General features: G+C 37.7%; 7 protein-coding genes across 9 annotated transcripts; 2 read left to right on the top strand and 5 right to left on the bottom strand.

Moving 5' to 3' along the window:
* Positions 1-1,169: 1,169 nt before the first annotated feature.
* On the bottom strand, positions 1,170-2,613 carry LOC124863108 (hemoglobin embryonic subunit alpha-like). Its single transcript, XM_047357355.1, has 3 exons — positions 2,454-2,613; positions 2,169-2,376; positions 1,170-1,375 (listed from the first exon to the last, which is right to left on the bottom strand). Exons 1-3 carry the CDS (start codon positions 2,546-2,548, stop codon positions 1,247-1,249), a joined length of 432 nt encoding a protein of 143 aa, XP_047213311.1. The 5' UTR covers positions 2,549-2,613; the 3' UTR covers positions 1,170-1,246.
* Positions 2,572-7,475, bottom strand: LOC124863105 (hemoglobin cathodic subunit beta-like). Of its 3 annotated transcripts, none has more exons than XM_047357352.1 (4): positions 7,251-7,475; positions 6,561-6,783; positions 6,097-6,211; positions 2,572-2,705 (listed from the first exon to the last, which is right to left on the bottom strand). In XM_047357352.1, exons 1-4 carry the CDS (start codon positions 7,340-7,342, stop codon positions 2,692-2,694), a joined length of 444 nt encoding a protein of 147 aa, XP_047213308.1. In that variant the 5' UTR covers positions 7,343-7,475; the 3' UTR covers positions 2,572-2,691. The 3 variants fall into 3 exon arrangements, with proteins under 3 accessions (XP_047213308.1, XP_047213306.1, XP_047213307.1); XM_047357350.1 differs by having other exon boundaries at positions 2,675-2,746; XM_047357351.1 differs by lacking the exon at positions 2,572-2,705 and having other exon boundaries at positions 6,065-6,211.
* A 649-nt stretch (positions 7,476-8,124) lies between these two features.
* LOC124863106 (hemoglobin subunit beta-A-like) lies at positions 8,125-8,975 on the bottom strand. The gene is made up of 3 exons (XM_047357353.1): positions 8,799-8,975; positions 8,480-8,702; positions 8,125-8,370 (listed from the first exon to the last, which is right to left on the bottom strand). Exons 1-3 carry the CDS (start codon positions 8,888-8,890, stop codon positions 8,239-8,241), a joined length of 447 nt encoding a protein of 148 aa, XP_047213309.1. The 5' UTR covers positions 8,891-8,975; the 3' UTR covers positions 8,125-8,238.
* A 622-nt stretch (positions 8,976-9,597) lies between these two features.
* Positions 9,598-10,431, top strand: LOC124863109 (hemoglobin subunit alpha-A-like). The gene is made up of 3 exons (XM_047357357.1): positions 9,598-9,758; positions 9,837-10,044; positions 10,196-10,431. The coding sequence occupies exons 1-3, from the start codon at positions 9,664-9,666 to the stop codon at positions 10,322-10,324; spliced, it is 432 nt and encodes a 143-aa protein (XP_047213313.1). The 5' UTR covers positions 9,598-9,663; the 3' UTR covers positions 10,325-10,431.
* A 6,610-nt stretch (positions 10,432-17,041) lies between these two features.
* Positions 17,042-18,215, bottom strand: LOC124862925 (hemoglobin embryonic subunit alpha). Its single transcript, XM_047357127.1, has 3 exons — positions 18,055-18,215; positions 17,764-17,971; positions 17,042-17,634 (listed from the first exon to the last, which is right to left on the bottom strand). Exons 1-3 carry the CDS (start codon positions 18,150-18,152, stop codon positions 17,506-17,508), a joined length of 435 nt encoding a protein of 144 aa, XP_047213083.1. The 5' UTR covers positions 18,153-18,215; the 3' UTR covers positions 17,042-17,505.
* Positions 18,216-19,222: 1,007 nt separating this feature from the next.
* LOC124862924 (hemoglobin subunit beta-like) lies at positions 19,223-20,023 on the top strand. Its single transcript, XM_047357125.1, has 3 exons — positions 19,223-19,383; positions 19,492-19,714; positions 19,802-20,023. The coding sequence occupies exons 1-3, from the start codon at positions 19,292-19,294 to the stop codon at positions 19,928-19,930; spliced, it is 444 nt and encodes a 147-aa protein (XP_047213081.1). The 5' UTR covers positions 19,223-19,291; the 3' UTR covers positions 19,931-20,023.
* A 2,666-nt stretch (positions 20,024-22,689) lies between these two features.
* On the bottom strand, positions 22,690-23,449 carry LOC124862926 (hemoglobin embryonic subunit alpha-like). The gene is made up of 3 exons (XM_047357128.1): positions 23,289-23,449; positions 23,006-23,213; positions 22,690-22,896 (listed from the first exon to the last, which is right to left on the bottom strand). The coding sequence occupies exons 1-3, from the start codon at positions 23,384-23,386 to the stop codon at positions 22,768-22,770; spliced, it is 435 nt and encodes a 144-aa protein (XP_047213084.1). The 5' UTR covers positions 23,387-23,449; the 3' UTR covers positions 22,690-22,767.
* Between the last annotated feature and the right edge of the window lie 1,130 nt (positions 23,450-24,579).

Genomic DNA, 24,579 nt, shown 5'->3' with positions numbered 1-24,579 from the left:
CAAGATAGTGAGAAAAGGTAGTACATTTTATTAGTAAATTACATTATTCTATACCTTTTTCAATAAATCTGATATGCGCTCATGAGATTTCCTCTTCAGTAAAATAAGTAGACACAACTTCTTTCATGGACATCTTACTGGATAATCAAGGTAATTTATGATCATTTAATACTGTAAAAAACACAAAGTACAGAATAATGAGTTCATCTTCTCCAAAATTAACAAATTTGATGTTTTTTTTTAGATGAATTCTCTATCCACATGTCACAGAAGACCTGTAAGTACTAACATTTATCCATACTAACCTTTTCATAACATGATTTATGTCTGCCAACCCCTTAATTCTGTCCTCATATTTCTCCCATCCCCTCGCACACGTGGCTTTCGTTTTTATTTTTTTTATTAAAAAAAACCTTTCTGCCTGTGTGCAGTTGGAATAAGATGCCATAAAACCTAACAGCTGCTGGGGAAATGTTATGTTGGTGTACAGAAGAAAGACTGGTAGTATCACGATCGGGGCCTTTACTGCTGCATTTAGGTCAGGATGACAACATGCAGATATTTGGCTCCCACAGACTGATCATGCACATATGCAGCACCCAGATCAACCAGTCAATCAGTAAGATTGGCTCAGCCAGCCCAAAGACCACAATTCTACAGAAAATCTGTGGAGTTAGCTGAAGCCTTTAATTGTAATTTAGCAAATGAGTAGTTTAAAGGACATAAATAATTTTTGTGAAGAGGTACGGGCCCGAAATCTTTCCTGAGATGCATGTAAGCCAGGTGCACATCTGCAGAAAAAGTCTTAGCACTGTGCTGGCTGATAAAGGTTTCCCCACCACTTCATAATTTGTCACACTAGATTAAAATGAAAACGCAGTAAAACTTACAAAACTTCCCTTTTGTTTGTCTCTACCAAGCAGGAGGCTGTGGAGTGATCTCCAGTGTTCAAAAAGACCTTAAATTAACCTATAAATAGGTTACAAAATTTCCAGAATGAACAAATAAATTGTAGCGTGATAGCTTAGCCCGTCATTACTTTATTTTATGGGTTGGAAACAGAGAGGGTTGGGAACCTCTGCTTTTGAAAACCCCCTTTTGTACAATCTAAGGGTATTATGTCTGTATAGAAATTCATACAAACGCCTCCAAATAAATGACACTTTCTCTGCATTTGGTCTTTTATTTATGTTCAGACAGTTATAGGCTGTAGTCTCCTGTCTATCATCATCTCCAAGTGTGACATTTATCTGTACTTCTCGGAGAGGGCACGGGCCACAGCAGCCAAGAACTTGTCAACAGCCACATGGACCTCAGGGGTGAAGTCGTTGGGCAACCTGATGGCGAAGACCACGAGGATGTTGTGTGCCAGAATCTGTGAAAAAATGTGTGCTTAAAAATTAATTACAATGTTATTATGTTATTAAATAAAAAATTAAAAAATAAAATAATCTGAAACTGTGGGATCAATATTGAAATAAAGTAATGTAAGGTTAAGATTAAAAAAGATGAGGTATTAATTCTAAAATAAACCGATAGAAAAGAAAATAACATAAAGAAAATTAAAATAAAGTCAAGGTTTAGCACATGTGGTATTAATATTAAAATTAAGAAAAATTTATAAAAAATAGAATAAAATAAAATAAAATATGTCTGGTCTAACAGCCCTGGGATCAACTTAAAAATAAAGTAATATACTGAAAAAATAAAATAAAGGTTTAACGGATATGGTATTAATATTTATATAAAATAAAAATAAAGCAAATGTCTAACATGTATTATTATGGAACATCATGTAAAATTAGTTGAAGACTTTGAAGAAAATTGCAACACATAACTAACCCATGTGAAGCTAAAATTTAAAAGTTCACACTAAAACTCAAATGGTTTGTGTTCAAGTAAATGTACCAGATGATTTTGCCAATTTTAAAGGACATGTTCTTCTGTCAGACCCATGACAAGAACTCTGTTTACAGAACCCACAAATGTCAGCATCTGATGAAAGCCAAGTGCAGTCTGAAAGACACGACTGTGATCACTTTTGATCAAATTCTATTTAATGTACCAGAATTTCAATGGTTTTGTACAAAGTTCCTGCTTTAAATCCAGAACCACAGCTCCCAGGCCGTATTTACAGAAATGCTCCAAGGGTTGATCACCCACTGTACCTTAAAGTTGGCAGGGTCCACTCTCAGAGTGAAGGCATGCAGCTCACTCAGGTTCAGGAGACCGGAAGTCAGGTCGTCAATTTTGGCCACAGCATCAGCAACTCCACCCATCACTGTGGCACCGTGCTTCTTCACCGGGGCAGAGCCGGGACTCAGGTCCTTCCAGTGGGCAAAGTAGGTCTTGGTCTGTGGATACACCACCAGCATTCTAAAAGAATGTGAGCATATAAATAAACCTGGAAAAATATAGATCAGGTAACATCTGTGACCTTGGGGTCTTTTTACCTGGACAGAGCATCCTGGCCAATATCTTCAGCCTTGGGAGCCACTTTAGCCCAGAAGGCCTTGACTGTCTCCTTGTCCTTGGTAGTGAGACTCATCTTCTTGGTTGATTGTTTGGGTTGAATGCCGTGATCAGCAACAAGTGGTGGGGGTTTTTATAGAAAACAAACACGGTATGGGCATGGCAGAGATACCTCTGAGATATCTCCGTTTGGAAGCCTTCCAAGCGATGTGTTACAGCTTAGATGAGATAAGCTGCAAGCAAAATTGACACAGTGGCTCTGAAGACCAGCTCACTGTCAGCGCCACAAAATGCACAGCATTTAACTTTAAAATAAAAGCCTTGATATTCTCAGAAAATATAAAACACGACTTTTTGTTTGTTTGACTGTGATAAAATTAAGAATTGATGATTTTAAAACAGTCTGCAGTATTCAAATTTACAGTTAGGTACATCTTTTATACCTATTTTATACCTGCATTTTTACTATTATGAAATTTAAAGACACACTGTTTTTATTGTTTTGGACCACACACATGCAGCCACAAAATCATAGAAGATGTCATAAGATCCCTGATCTGTTTTCAAGGGTCCTAAAAATATTTTTTCTAAGATACAAACTAATTAATGACAGCAGAAAACCCAAACACACAAAAGCAAATGGCCTGGACATAATTGAGAGATAATAAATCTATAGTCTTCCAGGGTACTGATTTACAACCTAGACATTTTTGTTTATTAATTCCTGGTTATCAGTGGATTGCAGTATTTTTTTTATGATGCGGTAAAAGTTGCTGCACAGAAATGAGTTTCTTGGCTTATCTGAACTTTAAAGGAGGGAACCGCAGAGAGGAGACTGTTAGGGGTTTAACCAAAGAGGCTTCGTTGACTGCTGCCCAAGCTACAGTTAAATATTCCACTTCCTGCCTGTTTCATTTAATTATAACAAGGGTTTTTTGGTTTTGTTTTTTATCAATCTGACAGTCTAATATGGAGGCATGGTTTAGTGGCTTTTTTGGTGGGGACAGATTTTCGGTTGCTTCATCTTCCGGATCTTCACAAGATCAAATTTCTAAAACCATTCCAGTTGGCCATTATTTTGTCTTATTCTGAACTGATTTCATTTATTAATAATAATAATTCAGTAATAGAATACAAACCATGATCAACAATTGAATACAAAGATAGTTGTGGAGTTTTTCCACTGTCTTTAATAATTATCATCAATTACTGCTGTAAATAAAATTTAAAAAAATTTATGTTTCAGCACTTTTTTCTACTTTTAGAAACTGCTGTCTTAACCATGTGACTATTACAGTAAAAAAAAAAAAAAAAAACATCTTTAAAAATATTAAAACACCTATTTAAAAAACTCCATGATTTTGCATGAATACATTCTTAAATGGGGCTGGATGGTGGCACAGTTGGTAGCACTGTTACCTTGCAGCAAGAAGGTCCTGGGTTCAATTCCCAGCCAGGGGTCTTTCTGCATGGAGTTTGCATGTTCTCCCCATGTATGTGTGGGTTCTCACTGGGTACTCCAGCTTCCTCCCACAGTCCAAAGACATGCCTGTTCAGTTAATTGGTCACTCTAAATTGTCCTTAGGTGTGTGTATGGTTGTTTGTGTGTTGCACTGCGATGGACTGGTGACCTGTCCAGGGTGAACCCCACCTCCTGCCCATAGACTGCTGGAGATAGGCACCAGCTCCCCGTGACCCACTATGGAATAAGCGTTTTTTTTTTAAAGCAAAAATTTGTATTAAAAAATAAGTCAGTCAAAACACAATTTGAAATTTTGCAACAGTGTTGTAGCGCCCTCTAGTGGACAAACCAATGCACATTAAAAACATTTAGAAATTTGATTTTCGGAGTCAAACAACATTCTAAGCCCTCTTCAATCACGTTTTAATAGGATTTTTTTAGTAATAGTACGTGCTAGTTTTTTGTGGATGATTCTGTAATTTACCGCTGTGCACATTCAATTTGAACTTCTTCAGTTGGCCTTTGATGTAGTGCAGTTTTGTCAAGAGCAGTTGAAATTGGTATTATATGCTGGAAAATCCAGATTAATACTTTTTTAAAATATATCTGTTCCCTCGGCGAGCATCCCATTAATCAGAACTGCCCAAGGTAAAACTCTCGAGCCGATCACCAGTTACAAGTACCTGGGATAAATTACTGAAGAGTTTTCTTTTAAAGTTTATGTTAAAAATTTGATCACCAAATTAAGAGTAAAGCTCAGTTTCTATGACAGAACCAGGCTGTGTTTCTCCTTCACAGTTTGGAAGCATTTGATAAAATCAACTTTTTTTTTTGCCTGTACTCTTCTTAAATGCAAGGTGATATACACAAGGGATGACTCTGGCTTACAAGGTTTTTACTGGCTTGAATCATAGTTTTTTTATCCACTTTTCTTCAGAGAACTGAGAGCCCTTATGCCTTACAGCCAAATTACATTTTCTATTTCTCTGCTCCTCGTGTACAAACTGAAACAGGAAAGATTTCAGTCTCTCTGCCCTTTCTGCTTGGGATTCCCTCCAATCTGACCTGAAAGTGTCAGATATATATATTTTTTTTTACTGGAAGCTTCCTGCTCTATCATAAGAAAATGATGAAAATAACAATATCTTTTTCTTTCTTTTATCTTATATCATTGTTTGTTTTATTATTGTTGTGTATCCGTCTTGTCCACTATGACATATGCTGTTGCCTTTCTTGGCCAGGTCAAACTGGTGAAAGAGGTCTTGATTTCAACGAGTCTTTATCTGGTTAAAAACAGGTTTAATCAAAATGATAATAATAGTAATTTCTGACTTGTTGCTGGTGAATATGTTTGCTACTGTTACTTCTGCACACCACTGTGCACACCACCTTCAGTTATTGATGTTTCTATTGTTCTACTATTTTACATTTATTCACAAGAATTTTTTCAAATTGTTTATTGTAACTTGATCTTAATTTGCTAATTTTAGTTGTTTATTCTAGTTCTTATTGTTGTATTTAACATTTTGATGTTTAGCAGCCATGCTGCACACCGCCAAGATGATCTGACTGCTGTTTTTTTTAAAGTTGTTCTAACTGCTTTCATTTTTAAGCTTTTGAATAAAATGCATCTTAATTTTGCTCAGGTTCCTGCCAAAAAAACCCAAAAAACCCACTAATTTTTCTGCGGGCTTAAAACTTTCTTGTTCACTCTACTTACGACAACTAAGACTGGTCACAGATAGAAAAGCAGGAACATTTAAGGCAGCCCATTTAGACTAAAGTGTCAAATATAAAACCTAAACACATTTGGATAAAACTCAAATATTTTTCTTGTGGTTAATGTTGGCACTTCAGCCTTCAGTCCTTTTAAATCCATCTTAGTATCTAATTTATCTGGATGTAAACTTTAAAGATCAACATGTTTGAATTCATGTTCTGTAGTATTCCTTATTGCCTCCAAGGGTCGTAAAAATGCAGATTAACCACAAGATACCATCTGTACAGTCTCTGCTGCAACCTCACTCAGCTTAAACCACTCTTCACACAAATGCACTGTTATGCCACAGACTTTGACAAGCACATATAGATTTTTTTCAAAACAAATAAAAAGGTTGACTTTCGTCCATGTTTGATTGAGTCTGCTTTTTATTTGTACTGACTGCTCATTGAATCCACGACAGCAGAGAGGAACTTCTGCCAGGTTGACTGGACCTGTGGGCTCAGCTCAGCTTTGAGTTTGCAGGCGATGGCAATGGTAATGCATTCTGCCAACAGCTGCAAACAAAATGCAAACATCATGAACCCGATCTGGATTAATAAATGTTCAATCTATCACTTCTATGGAGCTCTTTGAGCATTTATTCAATAATATACAAGTTGACAATTCTCTACAATAATAAAACGTCGTTGACCACAAGAAAAAAAAAACACTACTAGAAGTAACTCTAGTGTCACTTGTCTCCTATGGACCACAGGACCAAATCCCAAGATATTGAAATAGTGCGAGCAGACACCACACAGGTGCAGAACAACTGCGAAACGTTTTTTTTTTTATATATCAAATACATTCTAAAACGGCTTTCCTTACATTAGACTATTAGTAAACATCAAGTTAGTCACTTACTCTGAAGTGTTCCGGATCCACTTTGATTTTCTCGTAGTGCACCCTGCTCAAAGAAGCATACGCCCCTTTGAAGTTGTCCATGTTCTTCACGGCCGTGTCCAGAGCCGCCAGCACGATCTTTCCAAGAGCGGCCAGTTTAGGGTTGTTTAAAATCGCTGTGGTGGTGAATGTGTCCCCAAAAGTGCCGAAATACCGCTCGATCCAGGGGTAAACAATCAAAGCTCTGTCGATGAGAGAAATGCGCAACTGGATATGTTGTGTCTCGCACACCATACTGGATAAATAAATGTGTGAATCCTCTCGTTGAAAGCTGACAACGTTTTTAGACAAATAAAATGTAATTTCTAAGAATCTCCTCATCATGGAAGCAATTTTCAAAATCAAATGCTCCTCATTCAAAAGCAATGAACGGATAGCGCCTGGTGCTGAAATATAGCATGCGGATGAACCAAAATGCAAATAAAGTCACCCCACTTTCTGTACTGCCGTACAACTAAAACAAAAATATCTTCTATGTTATTTTACATAAGCAATCATCATACCACATTGCTTTTGGTCAATGTCCTGCAAAAAACATTGGCTAACAGAGCTAAATGTATTTATTTCAATAGCGTATTAAACTTTAAAATAGTAGTCGAACAAGACTTGCTATGCATTAGTTTGGACTAAACTCTAACAATCTAATTTTACCTTGCCCATAGCTGTGCTCCAACCTCATCAATATCAACTTTTTCCCAAACTCCCCTGATGATGCAGCGCTCCTCTTCCGTCCATTTAACCATGACGCCATGCAATCAATAAACGGTTTGGTATACGATTTTAGGAATAGGGATGACCTGACAAAGTGCTAAAAATGTTTTCAAACATAACTTCTTTGTCCGCCTCCGGCGGTTGTAGCAAGTTTCCACCAGCTGGTCAGAGCAGATTAAACCATAAACGTTAATTATCTGGATAATCAGGCCTGCCCCGCCCAAATAAAATGATGTCGATGTTATGAAGAGAGGTTTATGTGTTTGGTTAATATGTTTAAGCAGAAATGGTAAGATCAAATTTTTAAGTGGAATTTCAAACAGATGAAGTTAAGCAAATCTTTTAAATAAACGTTTAAAGAGAATAACAAATGAGAATAAATTTCATATATGAACGTAAACATAATTCTGATATGTTATATGACTCTTGTCGTCCGTTGCAGTTTGCTGTCTTTTTGGTAGTCAGAGGAAAAAAGTATTTTTTATTTATTTTTGTCTGGTTGTCTTTGAGAATGAACTTTGCAAACTTTACACTTGCTATTATTTCGCGTATTTTATTAAGGCAACATCCAGATTAGCTTTTGTGTAATTATATTTTATTTTATTTGCAACGAAAGAGCAAGCAAAGATTGAGAAGTTTTAAGCCAGATATAAGATATTAATATAATGTAAGTATATATTTTTGTATTATACTGTAAAATTGTAATCAAACACTGGTGGTGCCTATCCAAGCATATAACTATTCTCAATTTGATATTTTATTTAAAAATGACTTGCAAATAAAATTGAGGTGAATAATCACACATACGCATGCATGTCATCTAAGTTTTTATTTATGTATTTTTGGCAGCATTTCATTGCTCAGAAACTGATGTCATGATGACTTGTGTAACTGCTGCACCACTTCAGTGGTCTGCCACTTTAGACGCTTAGTGGTACTGTCTGCCCAGGGCGGAGACCACCACAGCCAAGAACTTCTGCCAGGCCTCCTGGAAACCAGGGGTGAAGACACTGGGGCCAAACTTGGCTGCCACAACCACTGAGATGCATTCAGCAAGAGCCTGAAATGAGAAAAGTAGTGCAATGACAGTGGTAGGGACATCATGACTGGTGAAATGAACGCATTAAAATGTGCTTTTCAACATGAGAGCCTCAGAGTTTGCAACATACCCTGAAGTTGTCTGGATCCACATGGAGCTTCTCAGAGTGCATAACGCTCAGTTTGGCATAGGCGTTCTTGATGTTGTCCAAGTTTTTCACTGCAGTTTCCAGACCACCCATCACAGTTTTTCCGTGCTGAGCCACTTTGGGATTTGCAGCGATGGCTGCAGGGGTGGAAAGGTCGCCAAATGTTGGAAAGTGCCTCTGGGTCCATGGAAACACAACCAGAAGCCTGGAAACACAAAAATTACAATGAAAGTCTACATCCAGTTCTTAAAAAAATATAAGACATCATCATTCTGTGGAATGAAATTTCTTCGCAGGTTACCTGGACAGGGCCTGGGGACCAATTTCACCCACATCGAGGTTTGACCACAGGGTGGAGATGGCGTTGCGCTCGTCGTCTGTCCACTCGACCATAGTGACGGTGTGAAAATCTTCTCTGACTTTTCGCAAAAACGAGTTTGATGGTGTTGAAGGTGTTAGACTGTCCAGATATGTTTACATGGCCGGCATTTATTCACAGCCGCAAGATCCATCCTCCGGGCAATATGGGTTCTGATTGGACGAGGTCCACTTGCCAAAAAAATGACGTCTGTGACAGTTGGCATTAATTTATGCCAAAAAGTGTTGCGTCACCGGCCTCAACGTTTATTAGCCTAAAGTTTATTTGAATTCTCTAATGTTTTAGAAATTACTGTTCTTGTTAACATGTTACAGATAGGTATCTCATGATCCTTTTGTAGAATAAGGTTTGGTTTTCTTAAAATCGGAAGTTATTGATTTTTATTATTTGCTGGTACAACAATTTTTGCAAAAATCTATTTGCAAAAACAAAAAAAGCGTGTTCTTGGATAACAGGGGAAGCAAGTGCAAATAGTTTAACGTCTTGTTTGGTGCGAATTGTGTATACTTCACAGATAAATCCGTCAGATAGGTAGAAAAAATGAGAAATGTTATCAAGGGAGGCGCCTTGGCGTAGTTCCTGTAACCAACCAGCATTTACGTCGGAATTACGTGAAATTTGAGGAGTTGTAACTTTTATCGAGCCAGAGGCAGTTTCGTTATCAGCTTTGGCATGGATTTGATGATGAGGCGTGGCACATTTAGACTTGATATAAAGAGGCAATAATAAATTCACCAAAGCAGCGTTACTGATCAGCATTTTCCTCACCGACAACCTAAAGGCAGCAATGAGTCTCTCTGACAAAGACAAGGCCGCGGTGAAGGCTCTCTGGGCCAAAGCCGAAGTGAAGAGCAACGAAATAGGCGCTGAAGCTTTGGGCAGGTAGGCATAAAGTCATGCAAACCCTTCCAGAAATATGTTGCTGCTGTTTGTTTTCATCCTGAATTATGTACCACATAGGATGCTTGTTTCCTACCCACAAACGAAGACCTACTTCGCACACTGGGGAGATCTGAGGCCTCAATCTGCCAAAGTGAAGAAGCATGGTGCCACTATCATGGCAGCTTTGGGAAAAGCTGTCAAAGGCATCGATGATCTCACTGGTACTTTGAGCGCCCTCAGTGAACTTCATGCCTTCACGCTCCGGGTGGATCCTGCCAACTTTAAGGTACATTTTTAAAAGCAAACCGAGTTTTTTCTTTTTAATATACGCACATGAAAAGAGGGAGTGAAAGTAAACGGCGTGCCATGTGTTCACTTTAAGTTGCGCGTTTTGGTCCTGCTCTAATATATTCTAAATATTTTTGTGCAACCTGCAGATCCTGGGGCACAACATCATCTTGGTCTTGGCCATGTTCTTCCCTGCAGATTTCACTCCTGAGGTTCACGTTTCCGTGGAAAAGTTTCTGCAGAACGTGGCCTGGGCCCTGTCTGAGAAGTACCGCTAAAGTCCCTCCAGCCAGAGGCACTGATTGGGAGCAAGGAGCTTGCCATCCCACAATCTCAACACCCTTTTAGACATGTGGAGACATGTTCAATAAAACAATACATCTGATGATGTTCAACTCGTATTTTCTTCTCTTCTGTTATCATTATTTATCCTTTTGTTCTTCCTAAAGTAAAATAGGTTGGGTCCAGAAGTGTGCTCCAATGTTCAAGGTACAGACTTTGTTGGAAAATGACTATGATCATTACGAATGATGATAAAAACACCTTTAAGATTTTGTCAGAAAAAAACTTCATCAATACTGCTTCCTCTTCACAATGCAACCAATAATACACAAGGAAAAATAACAATAATAAATACATGAAAGTTTATTCAGCGTTTTCAAACTCTGCTCTTCAGTGTTCACAAAGAAAAAGCCTAATTATTGTTTGAATAATGAGTAAGTAATTTAAAAATATGCAGATATTTTTAATTACTTACTTTTTCATTCATTTTTTGTATTAAAAATGTTAATTATTAAAGTATTGAAAAGACCAGCAGTATCAATAGTTTTAAGACTGGGAATAATTTAAACTTGGAACATATTTTCTGTGGTAATTTCTCATGTGCTTCGTTGCACATGAACCAGGTTCTTTAGTTGTTCAACTTTAAATCCTTCTAGCAGTATAAGATCCTGTGTTTATACAGGACAAAAGATTGAGAATCAATCTATATTTTCCTGTATCTATTTTAAAATTGCAGACAGAGAAAAATATCCCCACCTGGTCATGCTGGCATTTTGATTTATTATTATTAAATTAATGCGTGATTGCAACGGGTGTCTGTGGGCAAATTTCCATCATTGTTTGATTTCAGTCAGTAACAGCTCACATCAGGCAGTAAAGCTTTAAGGACTATTGTCTGATGGTTCTGCTTTTATTTTTGCAAGAAAATCAACTTAATCTGTCTTTTTTCTTTTGTGTTTCCTTTCTGATCATTGCTGAGTTGTTGTTATTATTTAGGGCTTTCCACATTAAGTTCAGTTATCTGTGTTGCTTCTTTTTGTTGTTAGTGTGTTTCCATAGAGTTAATTTCTTTGTGTTTAGTTATTTTTTCTGGTGTCCTTTCCTCAATGCATTTTGGTTCATTTTCTTATGTCAGTTTCAGGCTTCTTTCCTTTTGGTTTAAAGTTTCCTTTGGGTCCAGATCAGCTTCCTTTTTGTTAGTCATTTTCCCTCAGTCTCCTTGTTTTCCTCTCCTCTGCAGCTGTTCATCATTCCCCCTTTGATTATTTCCTATGCCAATCTCCACCCTTTCCTCTGTATCAAAGCTCACTGGTTGCCAATGTTCATTATTGGTTCCTTCTGTTTTGCTGCCTGTGCTCCATCTTCTTTTCTTCGTGCCCATCTGTAAGATTTTCCATTATCTTACTGTTCAAGTTTCTACCATGCGGATCACTAGCTCTTGCCTGCATTTTGATCCTACTTTACAAAGCATGACAAAATCTGCTATTAATTAAATGCTTCATGCATCTTGAATTGTTAGGTGATGACTGTGCTTTCGAGGGTTTACTCTGTTGTAAAGTGTCTTACACCATGCTGTGGCTTTGGCTCTGACATACTGTCACAGTCCTCTTAACTCTGTCCAGTGAATTTGGTTAGGAACTGGGTACAACAGTCAGTTTCATAACCGGGGTTACACATTTGGTGCTTAATACGTGTAAACTTAGTTTATCTGTCCTTTTCTGCTTATAAATTAATAAACACTTCTCAACTACTTTTACTTTGTTTATGTGGAAAAAAAGCTGGTGTAAATACAGAAAAAAAGTCTGAGCATTGTTTTGTATTTGGTTTAAATTTTATGTTAAATGTATATTAAAAAAAAAAGAATAAAAAAAAAAAACATTGTAAACATTGATTCACTTCCCCCATCATGCCAGAAACTATGTTTAGGTAAAGATCTTTATAAGCAGTTTAATTCCCTATGCACACTTCAAAATGTAATACTTTTTTGTTTTAGTGATCACCTGTTTTGATTTCATTAATTAAAGTTGTATATCAATCAGATTTTATTTGTGTAGCACTTTCAGACAATCAAACATAACAATTTATAAATACTACTGTTAATACTATTACTACTACTACTATTAATAATAATAATAATAATAATAATAAATCAAAACCTCACAAAAACGCAATTTTAAATGAGGGGACATCACAAAGAAATATTAAGATATACAGACAACATTATTCTAAATCAGGTATAACTACAAGAGAAAGATAAAAAAAGATTACTGTTCATCTAAAAACTATATCTAAATTAAATGCTAGAAATGAGCAGAAAAGCTAGATAATATTGAAGGTATTCGGTTCAAAAAGTTTTTGATTTGCATGTAAACAAATCAGCTCTCTTAGCTGCTCTTAGGTCACTTCCGAATGTGAGGGCCATAATAAACACATGATGCCTCAGGCTAAATTTTAATTTTACAGGTTTATAGATTAATTACACACAGAGTGAAATATTTTAAGCTGTCATTTCTTGTCATTTTAATTATTACAAATAATGAAAACCCAAAGTTCGATTTGTCAGAAAATAAGAAAATTACATAACGATAATTTATATAAAAGAGATGTCGGTTCTGTCTTAACTGGGGTAAGGAGGAAAACCACTGGACAGTTGCTTAGAGGTCCAAATTCCTCTTTTCAGATTAAAGTAAATTTTGCATTTCATTTGGAAATCATAGTCCTTGAGTCTGAAGGAAGAGTGGAGAGGCACTGAATCCACATTAATTGAAGTCCACGAAGAAGTCTCCAGAGACAGAGGAGATTTGGGGTGAAATGTCATCTGCTGGTGTTGGTCCACTGGGTTTTCTGAAGACCACAGTCAATGCAGCCATCTGCTGGGAAATGTTAGACCACTTCATGCTTCCTTCTGCTGACAAGCCTTATGAAGATGCTGATTTATTTTCCAGCAGGACTTGGTACCTTGGCACCACAGTGTTACTGTTACTGAACATACTTCTTAGAAGCCTGATATTTCTGTTTAAAATATACTTTTGTATTGATCTTATGTAATATTCTTGTAAATTATCTGAGACACTGAGTTTTGGGTTTTTATTACCTGTAAGCAGAAAGGCTTGAAATATTTCACTGTATGTTTAATGAATTTATATAATACAGCACATGAGTTTAATTTTCTGGCATTAGTGACAAAAGATATTGAACATTTTGACTATTTTCAATTTTTTTTAGATGCACCTGTAGGTACCAACAGATAACTTTTCTCAGAAGACCTCAGGGGTCTGGAGGGTATGTAATGTTATAGTAAAACAGATAAAAATTATTAATACTTTTAAAAACTATAAAGTGTCTTAATGTGGATCTAAACATACAATACAGAGAATTTCAAAGTGTGACGTTGGCTCTCTTTCTGGCCTGCATCAGCAGTATTGCTATTGAAATTTGTAACAGCTGTAGCAGAGATATACTCATATTTGGAAGATCAGAAACCCAAGTGATAATAATCACTTGTTGCTAGAGTTTGTGTTAGAGCCTCTGCGTTGACATGTGAGAAATATGTTTGAACTTTGGCAATGTTCTCCAGATGTTTAAACTCGTTCTTTGTCATTTTTTCATGTGATGCAAAAAAAAGAAGATTCTGATTCAAATATAACAACTAAATTTTTTTACTTGACAAGAAGGGTTCCTTGCCAGTGTTCCACATTGTGCTATGAGTTTTTCTCCCTCTCTCTCTCTCTCTCTGTACCCGTAATTAATGCTAAACCTGACTGAGCTGTAAAAGAAACCATACGTCTTCCATTACTTAATAGGCAACGTATGTTCATTTGTATAGCACCATTAATGAACAAGTTAATTCCAAGTGCATTACAGGAAAGTAAAGTAACAAAGGTAAGAAACTTACATTAAAAACAATTAAAAAAAAAATAAAAGAAAGCTGCAGTAAAAAACATTGTGTACAACCCTAATTTAAAGAAGCCAATGCTTTCTGCACATTTTTAAAGGATTTCAGGGCTTTTAATGGGTGCCAGAGCTAAGATGCATAAAAACAAAGTGCTTCCATCTGTTGAGTTTTGTTCCTGGAAACACTTAAGTGATCGGATCTCTGAAGGTGTGAAAGGTTTAGATAATCCAAGTCTGACAAGCAAACTACTCTGAAAAGGGTTTAGGTGGGCATTCATGGTAGAATCTGAGTTTAGAAACCCACACCCTCTTTTATTTTGCTATTTTTAGCAAATGTTGGACCTATTAAATGGTAAACAAGTAGCCATAAAGTTGTTTTTTTATTTTTTACTTTTCAGATTTTGTTCACTTTCCCTATTAGTCGAAAATCAACACTAATAGCAATGCAATAATAAACAGCAGATTAAGTCATTTCACCCTAATGTAAATTTATGTTGATAGTAAAAAGCACCCTGTTAGTTAAATGACTTATGTTGGAGCGCCCTCTGTTGGAAAGACTAGAGTAGATGCGGTTGTACAGGGGTTGGGCAATGAAACTGAAACATCTGTCATTTTAGTGTGGGAGGTTTCATGGCTAAATTGGACCAGCCTGGTAGCCAGTCTTCATTGATTGCACATTGCACCAGTAAGAGCAGAGTGTGAAGGTTCAATTAGCAGGGTAAGAGCACAGTTTTGCTCAAAATATTGAAATGTACACAACATTATGGGTGACATACCAGAGTTCAAAAGAGGACAAATTGTTGGTGCACGTCTTGCTGGCGCATCTGTGACCAAGACAGCAAGTCTTTGTGATGTATCAAGAGCCACGGTATCCAGGGTAATGTCAGCATACCACCAAGAAGGACGAACCACATCCAACAGGATTAACTGTGGACGCAAGAGGAAGCTGTCTGAAAGGGATGTTTGGGTGCTAACCCAGATTGTATCCAAAAAACATAAAACCACGGCTGACCAAATCACGGCAGAATTAAATGTGCACCTCAACTCTCCTGTTTCCACCAGAACTGTCCGTCGGGAGCTCCACAGGGTCAATATACACAGCCAGGCTGCTATAGCCAAACCTTGGGTCACTCATGCCAATGCCAAACGTCGGTTTCAATGGTGCAAGGAGCACAAATCTTGGGCTGTGGACAATGTGAAACATGTATTGTTCTCTGATAAGTCCACCTTTACTGTTTTCCCCACATCCAGGAGAGTTACGGTGTGGAGAAGCCCCAAAGAAGTGTACCACCCAGACTGTTGCATGCCCAGAGTGAAGCATGGGGGTGGATGGGTGGTTTGGGCTGCCATATCATGGCATTCCCTTGGCCCAATACTTGTGCTAGATGGACGCATCACTGCCAAGGACTACCGAACCATTCTTGAGGACCATGTGCATCCAATGGTTCAAACATTGTATCCTGAAGGTGGTGCTGTGTATCAGGATGACAATGCACCAATACACACAGCAAGACTGGTGAAAGATTGGTTTGATGAACATGAAAGTGAAGTTGAACATCTCCCATGGCCTGCACAGTCACCAGATCTAAATATTATTGAGCCACTTTGGGGTGTTTTGGAGGAGCGAATCAGGAAACGTTTTCCTCCACCAGTATCACGTAGTGACCTGGCCACTATCCTGCAAGAAGAATGGCTTAAAATCCCTCTGACCACTGTGCAGGACTTGTATATGACATTCCCAAGATGAATTGACGCTGTATTGGCCGCAAAAGGAGGCCCTACACCATACTAATAAATTATTGTGGTCTAAAACCAGGTATTTCAGTTTCATTGTCCAACCCCTGTATAATTAAACACGTTATTCCTAATCTGCTCTTTTATTTTTGTTTCAACCAATTATTAAGTCTGCATAGGCAAACTGGCAACCCAGATATTTGGACCAAAGATTTCTATCTGAGGAAAATTCTGAAGTGATGCAAATAACTTTAAAAAAGGCTCTGAGTATGATTTGATTTCACAGTCTCACTTATGCAATACGAACCATTTTACATGAGTTATAAATAGATTTTGCTGTCGTTACGCCTATTGGCTCAAACAAGCATGTAATTCATGTAGAGCATGATAAAAATGTAAATATACGTCTAATCTTTTAAGTTACTGTTACTGTTAAGTAACTTATTAGGTACTGGTCTTTATAGTGATATGAAGCTGTCCGAGGGGCTGGATGGAGTACCGTGAACAACCAGCAGGAGGAGCAGCGCCTTGGAGAGCATCAAGGCTCCAAGTTGCCTCATAAAGGCTTCAATAATACGATAAATGCGAATACAAGAAGAAAAACAATAGCATTAGTTGACAGGTTGAGCTTTTCAACTTGAAAGCAAAGTATTAAACTCTTCTCATGTACACTACCAGTGGAAATTTCAGACACGCCTTCTCATTCAGTGCTTTGGCTTTATTTTCATTACTACCTCTAGGAACTCCTTCACGACTGTTGGATAATCTTTTCAGGTGACTACCTCATGAAGCTCATGGAGAGTGCAGAGAAGTAGTCAAAACAAAAGGGGGTGTATTGTGAATAGTATTTTGCTGCATAACCCAGTGTGCTTGAGCTTAAGATCAAGAACTTCTCCTCCAGGTGTTTCTGTTAGAGGGCAGAATTCATGGTTGATTCATTACAGTAAGCTGTCCTGACCCTAAAGCAGCAAAGAAGCCCCACGTCATCACACTACTGCCACCATGTATGACTGCAGCAAGATGTTCTTTTTCTGAAATGCTGCTAGTTTTAGACCAGATGCAATGAATCAACACATTCCAGAAAGTTACACTTTTGTGTCTTTTATTTCTCCACAAATAGTTTTCCAAAAGTTTTGGGGTTCAGTAAGTTGTTTCTTTGGCAAACATTTAACAATGACAAAAATGCAAAACAGAAGAAATCTGTCACAGCACTGCATAAATTTCACTTTTTAATTAAATGACTGAGTTTAATTAACTTTTCAATTGATATCCTAATTTAATGAGAGATAACGAGAGTGAAGCAGATCAAAGTTTTTGTTCTGTCCTTTGTCATTTCTCTTTTATGTCCCACTTTGCAGGTACATGAAAAACCTTTAGACAAGTAAATCCCCAGCATTTTGTTTCTTTAAAACTTTATCAAACTTTTCTGTGTTAAACAGCACACAAACCATCAGTAAAGAAACAGAGGTCAATGTTTTGCATTTTTTGATCCATTTGTTTATTGATCACACACAGTGAATTCCTGTGTCTTTATCTCCTCTCCAGCAGTTCATCTGTACTTCTCGGACAGAGCCAGAGCCACAGCAGCCAGGAACTTGTCCATAGCCACGTGGACCTCAGGGGTGAAGTCGTTGGGGAAGGTGATGGCCAACACCACAAGGATGTTGTGGGCGAGGATCTGTGAAGACAGGTAATGAGACAGGACTTGGACTTTACATAAGCAACACTGACAGAAAGCAAGGACCGGTGCATAGCTCAGACTAAGCCGTTTTGTGACAAGAAGTTCCTAATAGCTCTGAATCTTCACCTTGAAGTTAGCAGGATCCACCCTCAGGGTGAAGGCATGCAGCTCGCTGAGGTCCAGGAGACCTGCAGTCAGATTGTCGATTTTGGCCACAGCATCAGCAACTCCACCCATCACTGTAGCTCCGTGCTTCTTTACCGGGGCAGAGCCGGGACTCAGGTCCTTCCAGTGGGAGAAGTAGGTCTTGGTCTGTGGGTACACCACCAGCATCCTGTGTGGGAATAAAACAGAGAGTGGGTTGGTAAATTCTAAATGATAAGTGGTTGAAATTCAAAGGTGTCGTGTCATATTTACCTGCTAAGAGCATCTTCTCCAATGGCAGCTGCATTGGGGGAGATCTTGGCCCAGAAGGCCTTGACGGTGTTCTTGTCCTTAGCGTTCAGACTAGTCATTTTGGCTGTTTTGGTAATCAGCAAACAGTGTGGGAGTTATATGCCTGAGAGAACACAGGCACACCCAGCACCTCCCCTAAGACAGTCCATGAGAGGCGGTCCGAGTCAACCTAATCTATCATTTTTGTGAGATAAAATCTTTGCAAGTCTCTGAAACGACGTTGGATTACAAAAGATAATTCTGACTTAGTCCTATTTTTTTACTCTAAAATAGAAAAAAAGATCAGACATTTGGGCAGTAATTTTAAAATTAGCTCACTCATATAAATATTTTTTTCTGTATGTGAAAAGAGGATTTTTCAATGCTTAAAGGAGCTCAGATCTTACATTTGTCATTAAAACATACAAAAACAAAGCAAAATAAAAACAGTTAATGACAGTCGGGGCAGTCTCTATCTGAAAGAAAAAATGTAAGCTCAGAAACTGAAAATGTTCCAACTTGGAAAAAGGGAAATTTGCTGTTGGAATTTAAAAGATCTGGTGGAGTACTTATCTTCTATGTTTCTTCCATTTAAGTCTTGTTAACAGGATTATGTAGTAATTTTATACTTGCAGCATCTAAAATAGGCTACAGTACAGGCTACTGTTACAGCCATAATCTTAAAGATTTCATGTGATAGACCAACACAAAGCAGCTCATGTTTGTGATGTGGGAGAAAAATGATGCAAGGTTTTTGAATGTTCTACTAATACAAATCTAAAAAGTGTGGCATGCGTATGTATTCAGTCCTCTTTAATCTGAAACTCCTAAATAAATAGTGTACAGTAATTTAATCTCAGTATATGGTCAATCACATAAACTCTGAGTCAAATAGAGTGTAGTTTTGGTTTTAACATGACTTGATGGGAAATAGTTTAAGCTATATGAATACTGCAGCAAGGCATTGCATAAGGGAACAGAGTCAAGCTGGACATGTTTCTATGTTTAGTTCTGATAAAAGCTCTGCCCCAGGAGCGTGGCACACCCCATTATCATTTTCCCAAGTGCTTATCACATCACTTTCTTGCCTGTCCCACCTACTTTATCAGTTATGGCCTTTTGGGGGTGGGGGGGATGGATTTGCTTTAAAAGGTCCCCAATGTGCCAGACCTGTGAGCACAGCAGCTGGTAAAGACAAAAAGACCAACAACTTGAAAAAATGGTTGAGTGGACTGATTTCGAGCGTACCACCATTCAGGAGATTTTCTCCAAAATTGACGCTGGCGTTGTGGGGCCTGCTGCTTTTTCCAGGTAGAACAACTATCTTATTTTATGTGGACCTAAATAAAACATTTCTGTGTGTTTATCCAACGCTTCTCGTCTTGTTGATGCACTTTAACCCTTGAAATGTTTCCTCAGGTGTCTGATTGTCTACCCCTGGACTCAGAGGTACTTTGGCAGCTTTGGAAACCTCTACAATGCTGCTGCTATAACATCAAACCCCAAAGTGGCAGCTCACGGAAAGGTTGTCATTGGAGGTCTGGAGAAAGCCTTGAAGAACATGGACGACATCAAGACCACATACAAAGACCTGAGCGTGCTCCACTCTGATAAACTCCGTGTGGATCCTGACAACTTCAATGTAATGAAGAATAACACATGACTGTTTATGATTTAGTGCATGTTCAGTGGTGTGGTTGTTTTCTCATGATTGGTTGTCATTTTGCAGCTCCTGGCAGACTGCCTGACCATTGTGGTTGCTTCTCAAATGGGTCAGGCTTTCACCCCTGATGTCCAGGCAGCTTTTCAGAAGTTCATAGCTGTGGTTGTGGCCTCCCTGAGGAAGCAGTACCACTAAAGAGCTTCAGCTGAAGACCCCGAGTGCTGATCCTCGACAGACTAATTGTTTTGATCTAAAAAAATAAAACAATAAAAATTTAAATGCATTCAAGTATTTTTGCCCTTATGTGTTTTTTAAAATAAAATAAATTGAATTAGATTTATTGCACAGCAAAAAAAAAATATATATATATTTATTGTGCTGCATAAAATGATTGCCAACACAAATCCTTTTCAGAAAATGAATAAAATAATCATTGTGGACCTACAGGACAATCACATAAAGCTTGTAAATGTGGAATAGGTATTTTCAGGAGTCTTTTTCAAAATGACGTGAGTCCTTTAGAAGTGGTTACAATGGAGAAGTTTAAGGCATTTTTAACAGAACACGAGAAATTCTACTCAGTATGTGTAACACTCTTAACTTCTTATGCTGATTATCAGTTGTTTTTCTTATTATGTATTTTCTCCATATGTCTTACTGCCTTTCTGGCTCAATCTGTCTTGAAAGGAGACTTTGATCTCAATAAGACATTTTAAGTGGACAAAGGATATATTAATAATAAAAGTAGAGTAAGTGGACTAAGCTGAATCTTTTGGTAGGTGGTGCATGAACTATTGCACAGAATGCCTAAATATGACATAATAACATTTGTGTAATCTACCACATAGACCAAAAAAATATGTGCAACTGAGTCAGGTTTGTAGGCTGCCTTGCTCACATACACCTTTACAGCTCTGTTTTACAGATTAGAAATGACCTCTCCAAAACATTTAGATGTTGTATTGAAGCCAACATTGTAACTAATTTGGAGGTATATTTAAGGGTAATTTCCAAGCTTCAACTTTCTGGCTGATGTCTTGAGATGTGACCTAAAAGTTTACGTATGACATTCCTCCTGCAGTAAAACACCTACACGACATAATGCTGTCACCTCAATAATTTATTGGATGACGTTCTGAAGCTTTCAAGCTTCTTCTCTTTTCCTTCATATGTGAAGGTGGTCATTACAGTCAACATTTCAGTTTTAGTTTGCAAACTGTAATCTGTCTTTTTAATTACTTAATCTGCTTTTGAAGTGATGGCTTATTTCTTGCTGAGAAGCCCCAGACTGTAGATGATAAAACTACAGAATCAAGGTTGTCTGCTTTTACTCTGAGGTTCATATTTCAGACTGAAACACATTTATCTCTGGGCCAGAGGACCTATCTCTCTCCTGAATGGTATGGTGGCTGGACATTCCCTACCTACCTCTGCTTGCATATAATTATTTGAACAGATGAAAGCATGAACACATTCAAACATCAGGAAATTACACCCATAGATGAACCAGACTTGTAGAGGTTCATCTTTCTCTTCATGATATCTTGTCTGATTTCTGAGCAGTGTGTTTGAGGTGGTGCCTTAAAATATATCCACAGGTGCACCTCTATTTAAAGAAAATGTGAGTTAACCTTTCAGAAGCTTACAAAATCATGATATCATTATCTGAGGTTTTGCAAATTGTTTAAAATCATTGTAATCTTAGCGTATGCAAACCTCCGGCTCAGGAGAAAATAAAGAACAGTCAGTCATTTTCTACCACTTCTTCCATAGTGGAGCTGGATCCTATCTCCAGCAGTCTATAGGCGGGAGGCGGAGTACACCCTGGACAGGTTGCCAGGCCATCGCAGAGCAACACAAACACACACAGGACAAACAACCGTGCACACACTCATTCGTGCCTAAGGGCAATTTAGAGAAACCAATTAACCTAACAGTCATGTTTTTGGACTGTGGGAGGAAGCCAGAGTACCCAGAGAGAATCCACGCATGCACAGGGAGAACATGCAAACTCCATGCAGAAAGATCCCTGGTCTGTTTTTCTTATAAGTAAAGTCAAACCATTTTGTTGAAACCAGAAACCTCTCTGCGAGTGCTTTTTAATTTTTTAACCTCATCCTCAGAAACTACTCTGACATTTCTTGTTTTGAGCTAATTATGATGGAAGAGTAGCCATGACAACTGGTGTGTACATATAAAAAATGCTGTAACACTAGGATCCAAAGCCAACCATAGGTATTCCCAAACATTTTGACTGCTTGAGGGCCCTTAAATGCCTGGGGGCTGGTTAAGATTGTTGACAAATGTGCTAATTTTACAGGGGCATGTCAAAAATTTAGGATATTATCAAAAAGTCATTAACATATTTCAAGGGCTTTAGATGATTATGGCTTACAGAAAATGAAAACCCAAAATTCAGTTTCTCATAAAAATAGAATATTACATAAGAACAATAATAAAGGCAGCAGTTATATCTCTTGCTTCAACACATTTCATGAATTGTTGAACTTAAATCCATTTTAAATTACATTTTCAATTTATTGAGATGCACCTTTGAGGGGGTGTCTTGTGCTACTTAACAAGTTCAATCATAAATCTATATTAAACAGGTGTGCTTTAAAATATATTAGCTTATCATTTTGTCTCTAATTATAACTAACAAAACCTATTGCGAAGATTGCACCAAGATAAATTATTTATAATTTATTGAATTTAGAAGACTAATCAAATCAAATGGTGAAATTTTGCAACACGTTAATTCAATAATTTAAAATCTGTGGTATGCTGTAAAGACTGACACCTTTCATTGCAGTATGAATCCAAACAGTTCATAGGCACTGCTCTAAAAAGGACATGCAAAACATTTGAAATACACCTTTGCCGTCTTAATTCCAATTTCAATTTCTGAAAACTGACAAAACCAAAGGGGAAATAAAATACTAATGACACAGACATCAATTCCTCAATACAATCATTTGTTTATTTATCATATCAAGAGTGGACCCATGCATCTTTGTCTCTTCTCCAGTTGTTTATCTGTACTTCTCAGACAGAGCCAGAGCCACAGCAGCCAGGAACTTGTCCATAGCCACATGGACCTCAGGGGTGAAGTCACTGGGGAAGGTGATTGCCAAGACCACAAGGATGTTGTGGGCGAGAATCTGCAAGGAAAACAAAATTAAACAGAGTTATGATCTATTTATAGGAGCAACCCTTTCTTCTCATCATATGACAGAGGATAATATGTATTAAGTAGTTCTGAATCTTCACCTTGAAGTTAGCAGGATCCACCCTCAGAGTGAAGGCATGCAGTTCGCTGAGGTCCAGGAGACCTGCAGTCAGATTGTCGATTTTGGCCACAGCATCAGCAACTCCACCCATCACTGTGGCACCGTGATTCTTCACCGGGCCAGAGCCGGGACTCAGGTCCTTCCAGTGGGAAAAGTAGGTCTTGGTCTGTGGGTACACCACCAGCATCCTGAGTGGGAACAAAACAGAGAGTGGGTGTGTACATTCAAAACAGTGAGAGGAACAAGGTTCAGATCACATTTACCGGGCAAGAGCATCTTCTCCAATGGCCGCTGCATTGGGGGAGATTTTTGCCCAGAAGGCCTTGACAGTGTCCTTATCCTTAGCAGTAAGACTGGTCATTTTGGCTGCTTTAGTTAAGTACTGTTCTGAGTGTAGATTGTAAGGGGTTTTATGCCTGCGAAAGAGTGTAGGCACACCCTGTACCTCCCCTAAGATAGGCTATAAGAGGTGGTCCTACAGATGAATTTCATTCAGGGTGAGATAAACAAAATCGTCATCCAGTAAAACAGTTTTCAACTGCCCCAATTGATCTCCCTGTTACAATGAAAACTAGTGGTGAGATATACCATATAGAATTATACTGACTTGGACTGAACTAATTTTGTGACATAAAATAACTTCTTCATTGCAATGTTAGAAATCAATAATAAAACAAATAAAATGAAATAGATTTCATTTTTAGGAATTATGTATCACTAATTGAAATGATGACTTTATAACTGATTTGAGGACTTTGAAAATCAGTCATTATTTTTTTTTTCAATGTTTTCAGTTTTTAATAATAAAAAACTGTTCCTGTCATGGTGCCTGCAGTCCTGTTTATTACTTACAGTTTTATTGTTGTGTAAAGATGCCCTACCTAAAAAAAATAACACAACAACACAGACAGAGGAAACCCAGACAGATTTTTAAAATCCACGCTCTGCAATCAGGTAATATTATTAGATTTGTCTGGAAACCTTCCAGTGTGCCCAGCTTAGTTATTTTGTGCCTCCTCCTGCCAAGAAGTACGTAACAGCCTTATCTAATCAACTACACTGCAGTTGCAGGGCTGGATCCACACATGGTGAAAAGATAAGTCTTATTTCTAGTTCAGCTGATGGAAGTTATGCTTTGAGCATATATTCAATGTCTGAGAAACACCAAAGAAACTTGTACTTCATATATGAATGCATTAAACTGAACTAGCATTACTTTCAGTTTCATTTTTTACTAGCTCTGTTATTTCTGGCAAAACATTCGTCTAAACTTTTAAAGTATAACGTTCCCATCCCTTGGAGTAGACCCTTCAAGAAACCCTGGAGAAATTTCTAAAGTTTAGAAAAGCAGTAATATTTTGTTAACCAACTTTGTATGTGTTTTGAATTTATTGCTTATAATAATAAAACAAGAAAGAACGAAAAAAAGTACGTGTACATTTGTGACAACATACATGTTCAGGTTAAAATGAGCATTTTGTTTTTGCTTGGTTTCTTTTTTTGTAAATTTCAGCAATTCTGGGAAAAAGTTTGCATACTCTTACCACCAGCCTG

The sequence above is a fragment of the Girardinichthys multiradiatus genome, chromosome X, assembly GCF_021462225.1.
Source record: "Girardinichthys multiradiatus isolate DD_20200921_A chromosome X, DD_fGirMul_XY1, whole genome shotgun sequence".
Taxonomy (NCBI): Eukaryota; Metazoa; Chordata; class Actinopteri; order Cyprinodontiformes; family Goodeidae; genus Girardinichthys; species Girardinichthys multiradiatus.
Note: the sequence above shows the minus strand (reverse complement) of the source record. Positions and strands in the feature narration are given on the sequence as shown.